Here is a 21,985-nt window from a genome sequence, read left to right as displayed (position 1 = left end):
ACACACACACTCACAGACACTCACACACACACACCTACACGCACACCTACACTCACCCACACACCCACACACTCACCCACACACCCATCCACACACACATTCACACACTCACAGACACTCGCTCACACCCACAGACACACCCACACTCACACACCCTCCCCATCACCCACACATCCCCCCCCCCCCCCCGTTACCCTCCACGTCACCCACACATCCCCCTCGTTACCCTCCCCATCACCCCCGTTACCCTCACACCCCCCCCCCCCCCGTTACCCTCCACGTCACCCACACATCCCCCTCGTTACCCTCCCCATCACCCCCGTTACCCTCCCCATCACCCACACATCCCCCTCGTTACCCTCCCCATCACCCCCGTTACCCTCCCCGTTACCCTCACATCCCTCCCGTTACCCTCCCCACGTTACCCCCCCCCCCCCGTTACCCTCCCCATCACCCCCGTTACCCTCCCCGTCACCCACACATCCCCCCCGTTACCCTCCCCATCACCCCGTTACCCTCACACCCTCCCCGTTACCCTCCCCATCACCCCCGTTACCCTTCCCATCACCCACACATCATCCCCGTTACCATCCACGTCACCCACACATCCCCCCCGTTACCCTCCCCATCACCCCCATCACCCACACATCCCCCCCGTTACCCTCCCCATCACTCCGTTAACCTCACACCGTCCCCGTTACCCTCACACCCTCCCCGTTACCCTCCCCATCACCCACACATCCCCCACGTTACCCTCCCCATCACCCCCGTTACCCTCCCCATCACCCTCACATCCCCCCGTTACCCTCCCCACGTTACCCTCCCCACGTTACCCTCCCCACGTTACCCTCCCCACGGCAGCAGAATGGGACGCCGCTGTTTTGACGATCTGATGGGGGCGGGGTGCGGGTGGGGGGGGGGGTGAGGGAATCGATCCGCCGGCGAGAAATCGTTTCGTTCGCGCGGAATCGATTCTAGTCACCCGATTAGATCCGTTCGATTCCGATTACAAACAACTCCAATTTCGCGGATCGTTGAATTAGCAGCTGGCGAGAGAATTGGTGAATTGTAGTAGGTTTTTACCCTTTCAACTGGTACAAAAACTGACACCTTTATACAAGGCATCATGTTTGCAATAACCACAACGCAAGCAGTCGAAATGCAAACAAAAAGAGACAACTCTGATGATGATAATGATATGCACTGTCACTTGAAGTTGATTGATCCACACCCGAGACAGCTTTTCTTAGAGCCTAGTCTCACATGGTGTTGGACCAGATGACGCCAAAAGGCGTACAACTCAAAGACAGTGCACTATCAGAGTATTGAGAGCTCGGGGTAAAGCATTTACACTATGAGACATCTCCTTTACCAGTGGCAAAATATAGTAATAGGTTTTCACCCTTTCAACTGGTACAAAAACTGCCCCCCCCCGCCCCCAAAATAAAACTTGCTTCAAATCGCTTTAAACTATTGTCATTGTAGTGCGTAGTTAATGTGGCGCTGCACTCTGATGTTGTAGGAGTGTTGCTATAACAATTAGTGTTGTAATACTGGTAGGAACCTCCTGGTTACACCAGCCCACAGGGGATTATTGTGTCCGTCCGTCCGTCGTGCAGGGAGGGGCTGGGTGGGGCTGGGTGGGGAGTTGTAGGGGTGGGGCTGGGTGGGGAGGGTGGGGAGGGGCTGGGTGGGGAGGGTGGGGAGGGAGGGAGGGTGGGGAGGAGAGGGAGGGAGGGTGGGGAGGGGCTGGGTGGGGAGGGTGGGGCTGGGTGGGGGGTGGGGCTGGGAGGGGAGGGTGGGGAGGGGCTGGGTGGGGAGGGTGGGGCTGGGTGGGAGGTGGGGCTGGGTGGGGAGGGGAGGATGGGGAGGGGCTGGGTGGGGCTGGTGGGAGGGGTGGAGCTGGGTGGGGAGGGGCTGGTCACCCCGTGGTGCCCTTATAAAACTCAACGTTTCACCTACTCACGCCGGCTTGTGCCCGCCCTCACAGTCGGGCATATTTGCGGAATACACCACGCCGCCGTTGACCCTGCAGGCCATTGACCGAGCAACCCGACGTTCCTACCAGCTCCCTCCGCAGGAGGAATGTGTTTGCATGTTCACAAGTACGTGTGTGTGGCCTCAAGGTGCACATGGCCTGGCACAAGCGTAGTGGTGACATCACCACCACTTAGTGGCGAATGGCGGTTGTTGTTGTTGTTGTGATTAATCCAGTCACTTGATTCCCTGCAAAAGGTTTCTATTCGGTGTTTAAACATCTTCCGCCCATTGAATCCCGAATTTTTCCCAGACATGAAAATATCCAAATCACGTGTCATTGGTAACCCTTTGAAATAATAATTATTTTTTTTAAAATTTTAATGGAAAAGTAGGTGAAAAAGGGACCGTCCATAAATGACGTCACGCACTTAACAAATAAATATGGACAACACGTTCTGCTTAATTAGACGTTTTAATAAATGTTTTCTCCTACAACATCAGAGTGCAGCGCCACATTAAATACGCACTACAATGACAATAGTTTAAAGCCATTTGAATCATGTTTTATTTTGGGGGGGGGGGGGGCAGAGCTTTGTGACGTCATATTTGAGGGGAGGGGGGGGCTGACTTTGTGTGACGCCGTGTGACGAGGGAGGGGGGGTCAAAAATCGTCCAAAATCACGTGACGTCATATATGGACGGCCCCAAACCTCTTCTCGTGGTGCAATCAAGCAGTGAACAGCTCCGGTCACGTGACAATTTACAGGAAACATGTGACACTGCACATATTTCACAGACGACGACACCTTTATTATTTCATTATTTGCTGGAAATGCATCGAAATATCATTAAGTCAACATTTTTTAGAGCCCTGTAACTGAAAAAGTTTTTTGAACGGTCATTATTATAATTGTTTTTTTTTACCCTTCTATCTGGCAACAAAACTGACACCTTTTTACAAGGAGTCATGTTTGCATAGACCGCAATACCTGCAGTCTTAATACAAACAAAAGACACAACTCTGATAATGTGCACTGTCCTTGAAGTTGATTGGTCCACACCCGAGACAGCTTTCCTTAGAGCCTAGTCTCACATGGTGTTGGACCAGATGACGCCAAAAGGCGCACAACTCAAAGACAATGCACCATCAGAGTATGAGAGCTCAGGGCAAGCATCTACACTATGGGAACCTCATTTGCCAGTAAAAATATGATAATTGTTTTTTTACCCTTCTATCTGGCAACAAAACTGACACCTTTTTACAAGGAGTCATGTGTGCATAGACTGCAATACCTGGAGTCATAATACAAACAAAATACACAACTCTGATAATGTATGCACTGTCCTTGAAGTTGATTGATCCTTGTAAAAAGGTGTCAGTTTTGTTGCCAGATAGAAGGGTAAAAAAACCAATTATCATATTTTTACTGGCAAATGAGGTTCCCATAACGGTCATTATACTGGTAGGAACGAAGTGAACCAGCCTACAATAGATTATACCGTCCGTCCGTCCGATGAGGTGTAGCAAGATCGCCCCCTACTGCAAACACTTGGCAGGACCCTACAAAAACCTTTAGACTCAGTGAGGCTTTCCTGGCTAAACAAGTGTAACATTCCCTTCTAATTCCCTGAGATTGTTTTTAATTGAAACATTTAAATTTAAAATTAACTCATTCCCTGAGATTGTTTTTAATTAAAACATTTACATTAAAAATTAACTCACAGCGGCCTAAAGCCTACAGCTAGGCCTAAAGCCTAGAACTAGGCCTCAAACTCTCCCTTCGTATCGTATTTGTTCGTTCCTACCAACCCACCCCGCAGGGACCTGTTTGTTAAGGGATTAAATGCGCTAAGACTCCTCCTGTTTCATTGCTGCCGGAAAGAGGTAAACACACCGAGAATCACGTTTTCACACTTTGATGGTGGCAAAAACAAAGGTCCCATTTTGACGAACACGACGTTGATGACGATGACCACCACGTGACTCAGCCCAACAGGGATAGGCACGGCTCGAAACGCCAAACGGGCAGCCACAAACGGCACGCACTCGTGACCAGACGTGATTGGATCCGACTGGCAGATGCACCACCAGCTGTGACACCCCCCTACTGTGCCAGGCTAGGTGCAGGAGGCGGTCATGGGACAGACCCAGCAGGTGCCATGGGTTGGCTGAGATGACCGGTAGATGCACCACCAGCTGTACCCCCCCTACTGTGCCAGGCTAGGTGCAGGTCACGGGACAGACCCAGCAGGTGCCATGGGTTGGCCGACTAAGATGACCGGTAGATGCACCAGCTGTACTCCCTTACTGTGCCAGGCTAGGTGCAGGTCACGGGGACAGACCCAGCAGGTGCCATAGATTGACTGAGATGACCGGTAGATGCACCACCAGCTGTACCCCCCTACTGTGCCAGGCTAGGTGCAGGAAGAGGTCACGGGACAGACCCAGCAGGTGCCACGGGTTGACTGACTGGCAGATGCACCTCTGCTCCAGACTGTGCCAGACAACAACAACCGCCATTCGCCACTAAGTGGCGGTGACGTCACCACGACGCTTGTGCCAGGCCATGTGCACCCTGAGGCCACGTGAAGTGTCGAACGCCCGCTGGCAGGAGGTCACGGGGCAGACCCAGCAGGTGCCACGGGTCGACTGACCGAGATGACTGGCTGATGCACCACCTGTGCCCCCTACTGTGCCAACTTGCTGTGCTTTAGCCACCCGGCGCTCCGCTCGTTGTTGTGAGCGTGCCAGACACACACAGCCAGACAGACACACACAGCAAACAGACACACACACAGACACCCGTGCGGCGGTACATCCATACAATCCCCCGTGCTTTTATTGCAGCGCTGAAATGATTCCTCGCGCGCGCACGCAAGTGGCAACGCCAAAGAGCCACTCCAGTTGTGTACATCGTGCCCCATGCGTGTCTCTGAGCAGCGCCCGTGTCTACGTGTGTGTCTCTGTCCCGTGTGTCTACGTGTGTGTCTCTGTCCCGTGTGTCTACGAGTGTCTCTGTCCCGTGTCTCCCGTCTGCCTGTGACCTGCAGTGTGTCCGTGTCTTGGGTGTCTGTTTACACCAGAGGTCGCAACCGGGTACCCGATACCCGTACCCTACCCGATAACCGGCTACCCGTACCCGGCCGGGTACAGGTAAGCCGTGGTGAGTGTAGTGGTGAGTGTAGTAGTGGTGAGTGTAGTAGTGAGTGTAGTGGTGAGTGTAGTGGTGAGTGTACTAGTGGTGAGTGTAGTAGTGTTGAGTGTAGCGGTTACTGTACTAGTGGTGAGTGTAGTAGTGGTGAGTGTACTAGTGGTGAGTGTGCTAGTGGTGAGTGTACTAGTGGTGAGTGTGCTAGTGGTGAGTGTGCTAGTAGTGAGTGTACTAGTGGTGAGTGTGCTAGTGGTGAGTGTGGTGGTGATGAGTGTGGTGGTGAGTGTAGTGGTGGTCAGTGTACTAGTGGTGAGTGTACTAGTGGTGAGTGTGCTAGTGGTGAGTGTACTAGTGGTGAGTGTGCTAGTGGTGAGTGTGCTAGTGGTGAGTGTGCTAGTGGTGAGTGTGCTAGTGGTGAGTGTGGTGGTGATGAGTGTGGTGGTGAGTGTAGTGGTGGTCAGTGTACTAGTGGTGAGTGTACTAGTGGTGAGTGTGCTAGTGGTGAGTGTACTAGTGGTGAGTGTGCTAGTGGTGAGTGTGCTAGTGGTGAGTGTGCTAGTGGTGAGTGTGCTAGTGGTGAGTGTGCTAGTGGTGAGTGTACTAGTGGTGAGTGTGTGAATGTGTGAGTGTGCGAGTGTGTTGGCTGGGTCATGTAGCCCGCATGCCCAGCCACCGCATGCCTAAACAGCTTTTGTTCGGCCGGATCGAGGGGGCTAAACGGGCGCGGCACGGGCTAGAGAAGAGATGGAGTGATGTGGTACAGGAGGACGTGGAGCTGAGTGGACTTGCCGATGACTGGTACCAGCGGTGTCAAGATCGGCTTCTATGGAGGAGGCTCGTGAAGGACGCTGCTACTGGGCAGTTGGAGGCAGTCGCCCTCCAACAACAACGGAGGGCGGAGGAGCGACGCTCACAACAACGAGCGGAGCGCCGGGTGGCTAAAGCACAGCAAGTTGGTACAGTAGGGGGCAAAGGTGGTGCATCAGCCAGTCGTCTCGGTCATCTCAGTCAGTCGACCCGTGGCAACTGGGTCTGCCCCGTGACCTCCTGCCAGCGGGCGTTCGACACTTCACGAGGCCTCAAGGTGTACTTGGCCTGGCACAAGCGTCGTGGTGACGTCACCGCCACTTAGTGGCGAATGGCGGTTGTTGTTGTTGTGAGTGTGTGAGTGTGTGAGTGAGTGTGTGAGTGAGTGTCTGAGTGAGTGTCTGAGTGAGTGAGTGTCTGAGTGAGTGTCTGAGTGAGTGTCTGAGTGAATGTCTGAGTGAGTGTCTGAGTGAGTGAGTGTCTGAGTGAGTGAGTGTCTGAGTGAGCGAGTGTCTGAGTGAGCGAGTGTGTAAGTATCTGAGTGAGTGAGTGTCTAAGTGAGTGAATGTCTGAGTGAGTGTCTAAGTGAGTGTCTAAGTGAGTGAGTGACTAAGTGAGTGACTAAGTGAGTGTCTGAGTGTGTGAGTGTCTGAGTGAGTGAGTGTGTGAGTGAGTGTCTAAGTGAGTGTCTAAGTGAGTGTCTGAGTGAGTGTCTAAGTGAGTGTGAGTGTCTGACTGTCTAAGTGAGTGAGTGAGTGACTGTCCGAGTGAGTGTCTGAGTGAGTGTCTAAGTGACTGTCTGAGTGAGTGAGTGTCTGAGTGAGTGTCTGAGTGAGTGTCTAAGTGACTGTCTGAGTGAGTGAGTGTCTGAGTGAGTGTCTGAGTGAGTGTCTAAGTGAGTAATTGAGTGTCTAAGTGAGTGAGTGACTAAGTGAGTGACTAAGTGAGTGTCTGAGTGTGTGAGTGTCTGAGTGAGTGAGTGTCTAAGTGAGTGTCTAAGTGAGTGTCTGAGTGAGTGAGTGTCTAAGTGAGTGTGTGAGTGTCTGACTGTCTAAGTGAGTGAGTGAGTGACTGTCAGTGTGAGTGTCTGAGTGAGTGTCTAAGTGAGTAATTGAGTGTCTAAGTGAGTGAGTGACTAAGTGAGTGTCTAAGTGAGTGTCTAAGTGAGTGTCTGAGTGAGTGAGTGTCTAAGTGAGTGTGTGAGTGTCTGACTGTCTAAGTGAGTGAGTGAGTGACTGTCCGAGTGAGTGTCTGAGTGAGTGTCTGAGTGAGTGTCTGAGTGACTGTCTAAGTGTCTGAGTGAGTGTGTGTGTGAGTGAGTGTCTGAGTGACTGTCTAACTCAGTGAGTGTCTGAGTGAGTGAGTGTCTAAGTGAGTGTCTGAGTGTGTGAGTGTCTGAGTGAGTGTCTGAGTGAGTGAGTGAGTGACTAAGTGAGTGAGTGTCTAAGTGAGTGTCTGAGTGAGTTTCTGAGTGAGTGTCTAAGTGAGTGTGTGAGTGTCTGACTGTCTAAGTGAGTGAGTGAGTGACTGTCCGAGTGAGTGTCTGAGTGAGTGTCTGAGTGAGTGTCTAAGTGAGTGTGTGAGTGTCTGACTGTCTAAGTGAGTGAGTGAGTGACTGTCCGAGTGAGTGTCTGAGTGAGTATCTAAGTGAGTGTCTGAGTGAGTGTCTAAGTGAGTGTGTGAGTGTCTGACTGTCTAAGTGAGTGAATGACTGTCCGAGTGAGTGTCTGAGTGAGTGTCTAAGTGAGTGTCTGAGTGACTGTCTAAGTGAGTGTCTGAGTGTGTGAGTGTGTAAGTGAGTGTCTGAGTGAGTGTCTGAGTGACTGTCTGAGTGAGTGTCTAAGCGAGTGAGTGAATGTCTGAGTGAGTGTCTAAGTGAGTGAATGTCTGACTGTCTAAGTGAGTGTCTGAGTGAGTGTGTGTGTGAGTGACTAAGTGAGTGTCTGTGTGTCTGAGTGTCTGAGTGAGTGTCTAAGTGAGTGAGTGTCTAAGTAAGTGAGTGTGTGAGTGTCTAAGTAAGTGAGTGAGTGTCTAAGTGAGTGTCTGAATGAGTGAGTGTCTAAGCGAGTGAGTGAATGTCTGAGTGAGTGTCTAAGTGAGTGAATGTCTGACTGTCTAAGTGAGTGTCTGAGTGAGTGTCTAAGTGAGTGTGTGTGTGACTAAGTGAGTGTCTGTGTGTCTGAGTGAGTGAGTGTCTAAGTGAGTGAGTGTCTAAGTAAGTAAGTGAGTGAGTGTCTAAGTGAGTGTCTGAGCGTGCGTCTCCTTCGAGTCACTCAGACACCATGTCCGATTCGGGGCCTCCCGGCGCGTCCGTGAGCTTCAGATCGTCCATCATCTCTTCCAGGCCGATCTGAGTGAGTGTCTAAGTGAGTGTCTAAGTGAGTGAGTGTGTGAGTGTCTGAGTGAGTGAGTGTCTGAGTGAGTGTCTGAGTGAGCGAGTGTCTGAGTGAGTGAGCGAGTGTCTGAGTGAGTGAGCGAGTGTGTGAGTGAGTGTATGAGCGAGTGTCTGAGTGAGTGTGTGAGTGTATGAGTGAGTGTCTAAGTGAGTGAGTGTGTGAGTGTCTGAGTGAGTGAGTGTCTGAGTGAGTGTCTGAGTGAGCGAGTGTGTGTGTGTGTGAGTGTCTGAGTGAGTGAGTGTCTAAGTGAGTGACTAAGTGAGTGTCTGAGCGTGCGTCTCCTTCGCGTCACTCAGACACCATGTCCGATTCGGGGCCTCCCGGCGCGTCCGTGAGCTTCAGGTCGTCCATCATCTCCTCCAGGCCGATCCGTGGAGCGTCGTCATCATCCTCATCGTCCCCACCACCACCACCTCCTCCACCTCCTCCACCTCCTCCTCCTCCTGCTGGTGTCTCCACGTGGCTACGGTCTGCACGCGCGCAGAGGGGGGGGCGAGTGTTGGTGAGGGAGGGGGGCGGGGAGACAAAGGTGGTCGCGTGAGTTTGTGTATGTGCATGAGTGTACGTGTGTGTACGTGAGTGTGTGAGCGTGTGTGTGCGTGAGTGTGTACGTGCGTGAGTGTGTGTGAGTGTGTGTGTACGAGTTTGTGTGCGTGTGAGTGTGTGCGTGTGCATGTGTACGAGTGTGTACATGCGAGTGTGTGCGTGAGTGTGTGTGTGAGTGTGTGTGTGCGTGAGTGTGTGAGCGTGTGTGTGCGTGAGTGTGTACGTGTGTGAGTGTGTACGAGTGTGTGCGTGTGTATGTGTGTGAGTGTGTGTATGTGCGTGTGTGTGTGTGCGTGAGTGTGTACGTGCGTGAGTGTGTACGAGTGTGTGTGCGTGAGTGTGTACGAGTGTGCACGTGCGTGAGTGTACGTGCGTGAGTGTGTACACGTGTGTGTGTGAGTGTGTGTGCGAGTGTGTACACGTGTGTGTAGACGCGTGTGTGTGTAGACGCGTGTGTGTGTAGACGCGTGTGTGTGTAGACGCGTGTGTGTGTACACACGCGTGTGTGTGTACACGCGTGTGTGTGTACACACGCGTGTGTGTGTACACGCGTGTGTACACGCGTGTGTGTGTGTACACACGCGTGTGTGTGTGTACACGTGTGTGTGTGTGTACACGTGTGTGTGTGTACACGCGTGTGCGAGTAAGTCACCACGGTAGATGTTCACGTTCTTCCTCACAGCCTCATCCTCCTCCAGATCCTCCAGGAAGTCCTCGTACTGCCTGCTCACACAAAGACAAAGGTCACCCGCGTAGCCTGCGACGGACTGACGGGGCAAGTGCTGCGAGTAGCGACACCGGTGAAGGCCGGCACAGCACGCACACACACACGGACACACTCTCACACACACACTCACACACATGCGGACACACACACATGCACACACACGCACTCACACGCACTCACACGCACTCACACTCATGCACACTCACACTCACACACTCACGCACTCACACGCACTCACACGCACACTCACACGCACACTCACACGCACTCACACGCACTCACACGCACTCACACGCACTCACACACACACGCACTCACACGCACTCACACGCACTCACACACACACGCACTCACACTCGCACTCACTCGCACACTCGCACAGACTCACACACAATCACAGGCTCTCAGACTCACACACTCACACACTCACACACTCACACACTCACAGACACACACACAGACACACTCACACACAGACATACACACAGACACACTCACACACAGACTCACACACTCACAGATTCACGCACACACAGACTCACACACACACGCACTCACACTCGCACTCACTCGCACAGACTCACACAGACTCACACACAATCACAGGCTCTCAGACTCACACACTCACACACTCACACACTCACAGACACACACACAGACACACACACAGACACACTCACAGACACACACACAGACACACTCACACACAGACTCACACACTCACAGATTCACGCACACACAGACTCACACACACACGCACTCACACTCGCACTCACTCGCACACTCGCACAGACTCACACACAATCACAGGCTCTCAGACTCACACACTCACACACTCACACACTCACAGACACACACACAGACACACTCACTCACAGACACACACACAGACACACACACAGACACACTCACACACACACACAGACATACACACAGACACACTCACACACAGACTCACACACTCACAGATTCACACACACACTCACTCACACTCTCACACACACACTCACTCACGCTCACCCACACTCACCCACACTCACCCACGCTCACTCACACTCACCCGCACTCACACTCGCTCACCCACACGAGAGACCCCCCCAGCCCCCAGCCCCCAGCCTCCCGGCCCCCGTCACCTTTCGTCGTCCGAGGCGACGTCGTGGTTGCCCTCTCGCTCCCTGGGCAGCTCCGCCAGGGTCCAGTTTCGCCGCCGTGCCCGTCGGGAGCGCTCGTAGTCCTTGCGCACAAGCACCACGGAGGGCGGCGACGACGACGCCGACGCCCCCTCCACGTCGCCAAAGTTGGCGCACGACAAGTCCAGCCTGGGGGGGGCGGTAGACACGCACACGCGCGCGCGGTGAGCGTGTGTGTGTGTGAGCGTGTGTGAGAGTGTGTGTGTCTGTGTGTGTGAGAGACACCGTGTGAGAAAGCGTGTGTATGAGCGTGAGTGTGTGTGAAAGTGTGTGTGGCTGTGTGTGTGAGAGTGTGTGTGAGAGTGTGTGTGGCTGTGTGTGTGAGAGTGTGTGTGAGCGCGTTTGTGTGACAGCGTGTGTGTGAGCGTGTGAGAGAGCGTGTGTGAGAGCGTGTGTGTGAGCGTGTGTGTCTGTGTGTGTGGCTGTGTGTGACGGCGTGTGCGAGAGTGTGTGAGAGCGTGTGTGAGCGTGTGTGTGGCTGTGTGTGTGAGAGCGCGTGTGTGAGCGTGTGTGTCCATGTGTGTCCGTGTGTGAGAGTGTGTGTGTGAGAGCGTGTGTGTCGCTGTGTGTGTGAGAGTGTGTGTGAGAGCGTGTGTGAGCGTGTGTGGCTGTGTGTGTGAGAGTGCGTGTGTGAGCGTGTGTGTCCGTGTGTGTCCATGTGTGTCCGTGTGTGAGAGTGTGTGTGTGAGAGCGTGTGTGTGGCTGTGTGTGTGAGAGTGTGTGTGAGAGCGTGTGTGTGAGAGCGTGTGTGGCTGTGTGTGTGAGACAGCGTGTGTGTGAGCGTGTGTGGCTGTGTGTGTGAGACAGCGTGTGTGTGAGCGTGTGTGGCTGTGTGTGTGACAGCGTGTGTGTGAGCGTGTGTGTGAGTGTGTGAGAGTGTCTGTGTGTGAGAGTGTGTGTGTCTGTGCGTGTGTGTGGCTGTGTGTGTGAGCGTGTGTGGCTGTGTGTGTGAGAGCGTGTGTGTGAGAGTGTGTGTGTCTGTGCGTGTGTGTGGCTGTGTGTGTGAGCGTGTGTGGCTGTGTGTGTGTGACAGCGTGTGTGTCCCCGTGTGTGTGAGAGTGTGTGTGTGAGAGCGTGTGTGTGGCTGTGTGTGTGAGAGCGTGTGTGTGAGCGTGTGTGGCTGTGTGTGTGTGACAGCGTGTGTGTGAGCGTGTGTGTGAGTGTGTGAGAGTGTCTGTGTGTGAGAGTGTGTGTGTCTGTGCGTGTGTGTGGCTGTGTGTGTGAGCGTGTGTGGCTGTGTGTGTGAGAGCGTGTGTGTGAGAGTGTGTGTGTCTGTGCGTGTGTGTGGCTGTGTGTGTGAGCGTGTGTGGCTGTGTGTGTGTGACAGCGTGTGTGTCCCCGTGTGTGTGAGAGTGTGTGTGTGAGAGCGTGTGTGTGAGAGTGTGTGTGTCTGTGCGTGTGTGTGGCTGTGTGTGTGAGCGTGTGTGGCTGTGTGTGTGTGACAGCGTGTGTGTCCCCGTGTGTGTGAGAGTGTGTGTGTGAGAGCGTGTGTGTGGCTGTGTGTGTGAGAGCGTGTGTGTGTGAGCGTGTGTGTGGCTGTGTGTGTGTGACAGCGTGTGTGTGTGTCCGTGTGAGAACGCGTGTGTGTGAGAGCGCGTGTGTGTGTCCGTGTGTGTGTGTGAGAGAGCGTGTGTGTGGCTGTGTGTGAAAGCGTGTGTGTGTGTGAGAGCATGTGACAGCGTGTGTGCGAGTGTGTGTATCTGTGTGTGTGTCCGTGTGTGTGTGTCCGTGTGTATCTGTGTGTGTGTTTATCCGTGTGTATCAGTGTGTGTCCGTGTGTGTCCGTGTGTATCCGTGTGTGTGTGTCCGTGTGTGTGTCTGTGTGTCTCTGTGTGTGTGTGTCTGTGTGTCTCTGTGTGTGTCTGCATGTGTGTGTCTGTGCGTGTGTGTCTGTGTGTGTGTGTGTGTCAGTACCCCAGCACGCGGTCTCCTGGCTTGAGGAGGTGACCCAGGTGTGTGCGTGTGTGCAGCTGCTCCCCCGTGCCAACCTCGTTCCACCGCTGCAACCACACCTCCGCCAGCACATGCTGCACGCACACACACACACACACACGAACACGCGCACGCACGCACACACACACACGCACACAGACACACAAGCGCATACACACACAGACACACACGCGCATACACACACAGACACACGCGCACACACAAGCGCGCACGCGCGCGTACACACGCGCGCACACACACACACAAGCGCACACACAAACATAATTTACACTTCAATACATTTTCACACAGAGGCCACAAGACAAAGATCCCCCGTGTAGCCTCTAACAGGCTGCAGGGGCAAGTGCTGTTAGTAGCGAGTAGCAGCAGCAGCACCTGTGAAAAAAAAATGGAAAAATAATCTTGCTGTGGATTTCACACCTGATGACGATCGCTTGTGTTGCAGTCGAATCGTCGTGAGAATTTAGTTTTTAATTTTTATTATTTTATTATTTCCCTTCTCCGTGACTTGATTTCACACCTGATGACGATCGCTTGTGTTGCAGTCGAATCGTCGTGAGAATTTTTATTGTTTTTAATTTTTATTATTTTATTATTTCCCTTCTCCGTGACTTGATTTCACACCTGATGACGATCGCTTGTGTTGCAGTCGAATCGTCGTGAGAATTTTAATTGTTTAAAATTTTTATTGTTTTATTATTTCCCTTCTCCGTGACTTGATTTCACACCTGATGACGGTCGCTTGTGTTGCAGTCGAATCGTCGTGAGAATTTTTATTGTTTTTAATTTTTATTATTTTATTATTTCCCTTCTCCGTGACTTGATTTCACACCTGATGACGATCGCTTGTGTTGCAGTCGAATCGTCGTGAGAATTTTTATTGTTTAAAAAATTTATTATTTTATTATTTCCCTTCTACGTGACTTTACCGAAAGAACCAAGAAGATGAATCCCTGCAGTCACGAAAGAAGCTTTCAATCGAAATGTGTCGTTGTGGTTGTGAGCGGGAATTGAACTCGGTGCCGGCAGTCGTGGTGGAGGTGGTTGTGATGGTTGTGGTGGTTGTGGTGGTGGTAGTGGTGGTTGTGTTGGTGGTGGTTGTAGTGGTAGTGGTTGTGGTGGTAGTGGTTGTGGTGGTGGTTGTGGTGGTTGTGGTGATGGTTGTAGTGGTGTTTGTGGTGGTGGTAGTGATGGTGGTTGTGGTGGTAGTGGTGGTGGTTGTGGTGGTAGTGGTTGTGGTGGTAGTGGTTGTGGTGGTGTTTGTGGTGGTAGTGGTTATATTGGTGGTTGTGGTGGTTGTGATGGTTGTTGTTGCGGTTGTTGTGGTGGTAGTGGTTGTTGTGGTGGTTGTGGTTGTTGTTGTGGTAGTGATGGTTGTGGTTGTTGTTGTTGTTACCCGCGAGGATGTGGCCCCAGCCCCGGCGGAGCGCCGCTGGTCCCGCAGCGTCTCCACGTCCAACACGATGAAGGACGTGAAGGAACGTGGAGTGGACAGCGCCCCAAAGGGCTCCCTCCAGAACACCGCCCCGCTCACCTCCGCCACTACCAACAACCACAACCACAACAACCACTCACCACCAACAACAACAACACCACCACTCACCACCACCACCAACAACAACAACACCACCACTCACCACCACTCACCACCACTCACCACCAACAACAACAACACCATCACTCACTCACCACCACCACCACCACTCACCACCACCACCACCAACAACAACAACACCATCACTCACCACCACTCACCACCAACAACAACAACACCATCACTCACCACCACTCGCCACCACCACCAACAACAACAACACCACCACTCACCACCACCACCAACAACAACAACAACAACACCATCACTCACCACCACTCACCACCAACAACAACAACACCATCACTCACCACCACCACCACCACCACCACCACTCACCACCACCACCAACAACAACAACACCACCACCACTCACCACCACTCACCACCAACAACAACAACAACACCATCACTCACCACCACTCACCACCAACAACAACAACACCATCACTCACCACCACTCACCACCAACAACAACAACACCATCACTCACCACCACTCACCACCAACAACAACAACACCATCACTCACCACCACCACCACCACCACCACTCACCACCACCACCAACAACAACAACACCACCACCACTCACCACCACTCACCACCAACAACAACAACACCATCACTCACCACCACTCACCACCAACAACAACAACACCATCACTCACCACCACTCACCACCAACAACAACAACACCATCACTCACCACCACCACCACCACTCACCACCACCACCACCAACAACAACACCACCACCACTCACCACCACTCACCACCAACAACAACACCACCATCACTCACCACCACCACCACCAACAACAACAACACCATCACTCACCACCACTCACCACCAACAACAACAACACCATCACTCACCACCACTCACCACCAACAACAACAACACCATCACTCACCACCACCACCACCACCACTCACCACCACCACCAACAACAACAACACCACCACCACTCACCACCACTCACCACCAACAACAACAACACCATCACTCACCACCACTCACCACCAACAACAACAACACCATCACTCACCACCACTCACCACCAACAACAACAACACCATCACTCACCACCACCACCACCACTCACCACCACCACCACCAACAACAACACCACCACCACTCACCACCACTCACCACCAACAACAACACCACCACCACTCACCACCACTCACCACCAACAACAACACCACCATCACTCACCACCACCACCACCAACAACAACAACACCATCACTCACCACCACCATCACTCACCACCACTCACCACCAACAACAACACCACCACCACTCACCACCACTCACCACCAACAACAACAACACCATCACTCACCACCACTCACCACCAACAACAACACCACCACCACTCACCACCACCACCACCAACAACAACAACACCATCACTCACCACCACTCACCACCAACAACAACACCACCACCACTCACCACCACCACCACCAACAACAACAACACCATCACTCACCACCACTCACCACCAACAACAACAACACCATCACTCACCACCACCACCACCACTCACCACCACCACCACTCACCACCACCACCACAACAACACCACCACCACTCACCACCAACAACACCACCACCACCACCACCAACACCAACACCACCACATCACTCACCACAAACTCACCACCACCACCACCACCACCACCACCACCACTCACCACCACCACATCACTCACCACCACCACCACCACCACCAACAACAACCACCACCACCACACCACCCACTCACCACACCACCACCACTCACCACCACTCACCACCAACAACAACAACAACACATCACTCACCACCACCACCACCACCACCACTCACCACCACCACCACCACCAACAACAACACCACCACTCACCACCACTCACCACCACCAACAACAACACCATCACTCACCACCACCACCACCACCACCACTCACCACCACCACCACCACCAACAACAACACCACCACTCACCACCACTCACCACCAACAACAACAACACCACCACTCACCACCACCACCACCACTCACCACAAACAACAACAACACCACCACTCACCACCACCACCACTCACCAACAACAACAACAACACCACCACTCACCACCACTCACCACCAACAACAACAACACCATCACTCACCACCACCACCACTCACCACCACCACCAACAACAACAACACCACCACTCACCACCACCACCACTCACCACCAACAACAACAACACCACCACTCACCACCACTCACCACCACCAACAACAACAACACCACCACTCACCACCACTCACCACCAACAACAACAACACCATCACTCACCACCACTCACCACCAACAACAACAACAACAACACCACCACTCACCACCACTCACCACCACCAACAACAACAACACCATCACTCACCACCACCACCACTCACCACCACCACCAACAACAACACCACCACTCACCACCACTCACCACCACTCACCACCAACAACAACACCACCACTCACCACCACCACCACCACTCACCACAAACAACAACAACACCACCACTCACCACCACTCACCACCAACAACAACAACACCATCACTCACCACCACCACCACTCACCACCACCACCAACAACAACACCACCACTCACCACCACTCACCACCAACAACAACAACACCATCACTCACCACCACTCACCACCAACAACAACAACAACAACACCACCACTCACCACCACTCACCACCACCAACAACAACAACACCATCACTCACCACCACCACCACTCACCACCACCACCAACAACAACACCACCACTCACCACCACTCACCACCACTCACCACCAACAACAACAACACCACCACTCACCACCACCACCACCACTCACCACAAACAACAACAACACCACCACTCACCACCACTCACCACCAACAACAACAACACCATCACTCACCACCACCACCACTCACCACCACCACCAACAACAACACCACCACTCACCACCACTCACCACCAACAACAACAACACCACCACTCACCACCACCACCACTCACCACCAACAACAACAACACCACCACTCACCACCACTCACCACCACCAACAACAACAACACCACCACTCACCACCACTCACCACCAACAACAACAACACCATCACTCACCACCACTCACCACCAACAACAACAACAACAACAACACCACCACCACCACCACCACCACTCACCACCACCACCACCAACAACAACAACACCACCACTCACCACCACCACCACTCACCACCAACAACAACAACACCACCACTCACCACCACTCACCACCACTCACCACTCACCACCACCGCCCCCGCTCACCACCACCCCCACTCACTCACCACCGCCCCGCTCACCGCCACAACCACTAACCCCCCACCGCCGCCATCACCACCACGACAACGCTCACCATAACCGTCACATCAACAACAAAGACAACAACAACGACAACAACAACAATAACAACAACAACAACAACAATGACAACAACGACAACAACAACGACAACAACGACAACAACGACAACAACAACGACGACAACAACAATAACAACGACAACAACAACAACGACGACAATAACAACGACAACAACAACAACGACGACAACAACAACGACAACAACAACAACGACAACAACAACAACGACAACAACGACAACAACAACGACAACAACAACGAAAACAACGACAACAACGACAACAACAACGACGACAACAACAATAACAACGACAACAACAACGACAACAACAAAACAACAACGACGACAACAACAACGACAACAACAACGACAACAACAACAACAACAGCAGCAGCAGCACCGCCGTCTCCGCGGCGAGCGTAACAACGCCGTGCAAGCGCGGAGCGGCGCGTTGGGGGGGGGGCACGCAGATTGGTGAAGCGCGGTGAGGTGCGGTGAAGCATGGTGAGGTGCGGTGAAGCACGGTGAGGCACGGTGAAGCGCGGTGAGGCACGGTGAAGAAGTACGGTGAGGCACGGTGAGGCACGGTGAGGCACGGTGAAGAAGTACGGTGAGGCACGGTGAGGCACGGTGAGGCACGGTGAAGAAGTACGGTGAGGCACGGTAAGGCACGGTGAGGCACGGTGAAGAAGTACGGTGAGGCACGGTGAGGCACGGTGAGGCACGGTGAAGAAGTACGGTGAGGCACGGTGAGGCACGGTGAGGCACGGTGAAGAAGTACGGTGAGGCACGGTGAGGCACGGTGAGGCACGGTGAAGAAGTACGGTGAGGTGCGGTGAAGCACGGTGAGGTGTGGTGAGGCACGGTGAAGAAGCACGGTGAGGTGTGCGGTGCGGTGCGGTGAGGCACGGTGAAGAAGTACGGTGAGGCGCGGTGAGGCACGGTGAAGAAGTACGGTGAGGTGCGGTGAAGCACGGTGAGGCACGGTGAGGCACGGTGAAGAAGTACGGTGAGGTGCGGTGAGGCACGGTGAAGAAGTATGGTGAGGCGCGGTGAAGCACGGTGAGGCACGGTGAGGCACGGTGAAGAAGTACGGTGAGGTGTGCGGTGAGGCACGGTGAAGAAGTATGGTGAGGTGCGGTGAAGCACGGTGAGGCACGGTGAGGCACGGTGATGCACGGTGAGGCGCGGTGAAGAAGTACGGTGAGGTGTGCGGTGCTTTAGCCGCACCCTGCAGGGTGCTGGGGTCGATGAGGTGGATGGCGGAGGTGACGCGTGCGCACACGCACACCTGCCCCAGGTTGCCCAGCGAGCGAGCCAGCGCCGGGGACAGGCACACCACGTCGCCCTGACGGAGACACAGTGAGTAGTAGTCTATAGAGGCACAGACAAAGCTCCCCCGTGTAGCCTCTACGGGCTGCAGGGGCAAGTGTTGTGAGTAGCAGTCTATAGAGGCACACCACGTCGCCCTGGAACAGACACAGCACGGGGCGGTTAGCGAGTAGTCTAGAGACACAGACAAAGGTCCCCCGTGTAGCCTCTATGGAATGTAGGGGCAAGTGCTGTGAGTAGCAGTCCATTGAGGCACACCACGTCGCCCTGGAGCAGACACAGCGAGTAGTAGTCTATAGAGGCACAGACAAAGGTCCCCCGTGTAGCCTCTAACGGGATGTAGGGGCAAGTGCTGTTAGCAGCGAGAAGCAGCAGCACCTGTGAAGGTAGACACAGACAAAGGTCCCCCGTGTAGCCTCTACAGGCTGTAGGGGCAAGTGCTGTGAGTAGCGAGCAACAGTCTATAGACACACAGACAAAGGTCCCCCGTGTAGCTTATAATAGGCTGTAGGGGCAAGTGCTGTTAGCGAGTAGCAGCAGAGTCTACGGAGGCTGCCGGCACTGTGGCAACACGAGGGGGGTGAGTGGCCAGCACCACGCCCAGCTGCCTTTGTCTCTCCCCCAGTGGTGGATGTTCACTACACACCGCGCAGCGTTCGAGGCCGAGTAGACCTAGGGCAGGCCCGCGCACGTGCGGAGGCTCACCTTGCATATGGGGACGATCTCGACGGAGTAGGCGCTCTTGCAGTTGTAGGTGTTGGTGTGCACGTCGTGAGAGATGAGGCGCTCCGATGTCTTGGACCTGCGGAGGTTGCAGAGTGAGTGGGTGAGTGGGTGAGTGGGTGGGTGAGTGAGTGGGTGAGTGGGTGGGTGGGTGAGTGGGTGGGTGAGTGGGTGAGTGGGTGGGTGGGTGAGTGGGTGGGTGAGTGGGTGGGTGGGTGGGTGAGTGAGTGAGTGGGTGGGTGGGTGGGTGGGTGGGTGAGTGGGTGGGTGGGTGAGTGAGTGGGTGGGTGGGTGGGTGGGCGAGTGAGTGGGTGGGTGAGTGGGTGGGCAAGTTAGTGAGTGGGTGGGCGGGCGAGTTAGTGAGCGGCTGAGTGGGTGGGCGAGTGAGTGGGTGGGCGGGCGAGTGGGCGGGTGGGTGAGTGAGTGGGTGGGTGAGTGGGTGAGTGGGTGGGCGAGTTAGTGAGCGATCGAGTGAGTGAGTGGGTGAGTGAGTGGGTGGGTGAGTGGGTGGGCGAGTTAGTGAGCGAGCGAGTGGGTGGGTGAGTGAGTGGGTGAGTGGGTGGGTGGGTGAGTGAGTGAGTGGGTGGGTGAGTGGGTGGGTGGGTGAGTGGGTGGGTGAGTGGGTGGGTGAGTTAGTGAGCGGTTGAGTGGGCGGGCGAGTGAGTGGGCGGGCAAGTGAGTGGGTGGGGGGGTGAGTGGGTGGGTGGGTGAGTGGGTGGGTGAGTGGGTGGGTGAGTGGGTGGGTGAGTGAGTGGGTGGGTGAGTGGGTGGGTGAGTGGGTGGGTGAGTGGTTGGGTGAGTTAGTGAGCAGTTGAGTGGGCGGGCGAGTGAGTGGGTGGGTGGGTGAGTGGGTGGGTGAGTGGGTGGGTGGGTGAGTGGGTGGGCGAGTGAGTGGGTGGGCGAGTGGGTGGGTGGGCGAGTGGGTGGGTGAGTGGGTGGGTGAGTGAGTGGGTGAGTGAGTGAGTGAGTGGGTGGGTGAGTGAGTGGGTGGGTGGGTGGGTGAGTGGGTGAGTGAGTGGGTGGGTGGGTGGACGGGCGAGTGAGTGGGTGGGTGAGTGGGTGGGTGAGTTAGTGAGCAGTTGAGTGGGCGGGCGAGTGAGTGAGTGGGTGAGTGGGTGGGTGAGTGGGTGGGTGAGTGGGTGGGTGAGTGGGTGGGTGAGTGGGTGAGTGAGTGGGTGAGTGAGTGAGTGGGTGGGCGAGTTAGTGGGTGGGTGAGTGAGTGGACGGGCGAGTGAGTGGGTGGGTGAGTGGGTGGGTGAGTTAGTGAGCGGTTGAGTGGGCGGGCGAGTGAGTGAGTGGGTGGGTGGGTGAGTGGGTGGGTGGGTGGGTGATTGAGTGGGCGAGTTAGTGAGTGGGTGGGTGGGTGGGTAAGTGAGTGGGTGGGTGGGTGAGTGGGTGGGTGGGTGAGTGAGTGGGTGGGTGAGTGGGTGGGTGGGTTAATGGGTGGGTGGTTGAGTGCATTGGTGAGTGGGTGAGTGGGTGAGCTGAGCGGGTGAGTGGGCGGGTGGGTGAGCGAGCGAGCGAGTGAGGAGTGGGCGACCTGCAAGGCACCACGGTGTTGAAGAACTCCACCATCTTGCGTGCTTCCTGCTTCGACCCAAAGTAAAAGTCCAGTCCTCCTGCGCAGAGCCACACGGTACGGCAAAGCACGGTACGGCACTGTACGGTAGAGGGAGCAACGCTGTATCCCACCCCCCCCCCTCCCCCAAGTCCACCGGTGCATCGCGGCGAACTCCCTCACCGTGCACCTCCTTGATGTTGAGCGTGTGCTGGTGCATGCGGTGCTTCAGGATCAGCTGCTCCAAGTAAAAGAATGTCTTCTTGTGAGACGCCTTGGGGGTGGAGGGGGAGGGTGGGACGACACACACACACACACACGGATGACCGGGTCCGGCACGGGTCCGGCACGGGTCCGGCACGGCACGGGTGGCGGTTTTCCACCGGCGCATCCGAGCCGAGAAGACGCCCCCAGAGTTTGGCAGGGCCCCGGTGGCGTGGGGCTCACCGCGAGAGTCTCCGCCCCCCCCGCTCACAGCGAGTGGCACGGCACGGTTTGTGCAGTGGAAAAAGCGGTAAGAGGGGAGAGGGGGAGAGGGAGACAGGGAGACACGGGGAGACAGGGGGACACGGGGAGACACGGGAACA

The 21,985-nt window shown here is 54.7% G+C and overlaps 2 protein-coding genes across 6 annotated transcripts in view; both read right to left on the bottom strand.

Annotated features, from left to right (window-relative positions):
• LOC144952436 (uncharacterized) overlaps window positions 1–21,985 on the bottom strand; it is a 29,536-nt gene that overhangs the window by 6,412 nt on the left and 1,139 nt on the right. Inside the window, exon 1 of one of the 5 annotated variants that reach the window (XM_078882841.1) lies at window positions 848–891. The exons of 2 other annotated variants lie outside the window; for them this stretch is intronic. The gene's annotated coding sequence lies outside the window, so the exon portion shown is untranslated. Of the gene's footprint in view, window positions 1–411; window positions 431–847; window positions 892–21,985 lie in introns of those variants that run through there. 2 more of the 5 variants (XM_078882838.1, XM_078882842.1) reach the window with 2 other exon arrangements.
• LOC144952460 (60S ribosomal export protein NMD3-like) lies at window positions 4,734–21,949 on the bottom strand. The gene is made up of 9 exons (XM_078882866.1): window positions 21,582–21,949; window positions 21,381–21,459; window positions 19,823–19,919; window positions 19,016–19,133; window positions 14,148–14,293; window positions 12,713–12,825; window positions 10,742–10,927; window positions 9,534–9,604; window positions 4,734–8,805 (listed from the first exon to the last, which is right to left on the bottom strand). Exons 1-9 carry the CDS (start codon window positions 21,787–21,789, stop codon window positions 8,624–8,626), a joined length of 1,200 nt encoding a protein of 399 aa, XP_078738992.1. The 5' UTR covers window positions 21,790–21,949; the 3' UTR covers window positions 4,734–8,623.

The sequence above is a fragment of the Lampetra fluviatilis genome, chromosome 67, assembly GCF_964198595.1.
Source record: "Lampetra fluviatilis chromosome 67, kcLamFluv1.1, whole genome shotgun sequence".
NCBI classification, from domain to species: domain Eukaryota; kingdom Metazoa; phylum Chordata; class Hyperoartia; order Petromyzontiformes; family Petromyzontidae; genus Lampetra; species Lampetra fluviatilis.
Note: the sequence above shows the minus strand (reverse complement) of the source record. Positions and strands in the feature narration are given on the sequence as shown.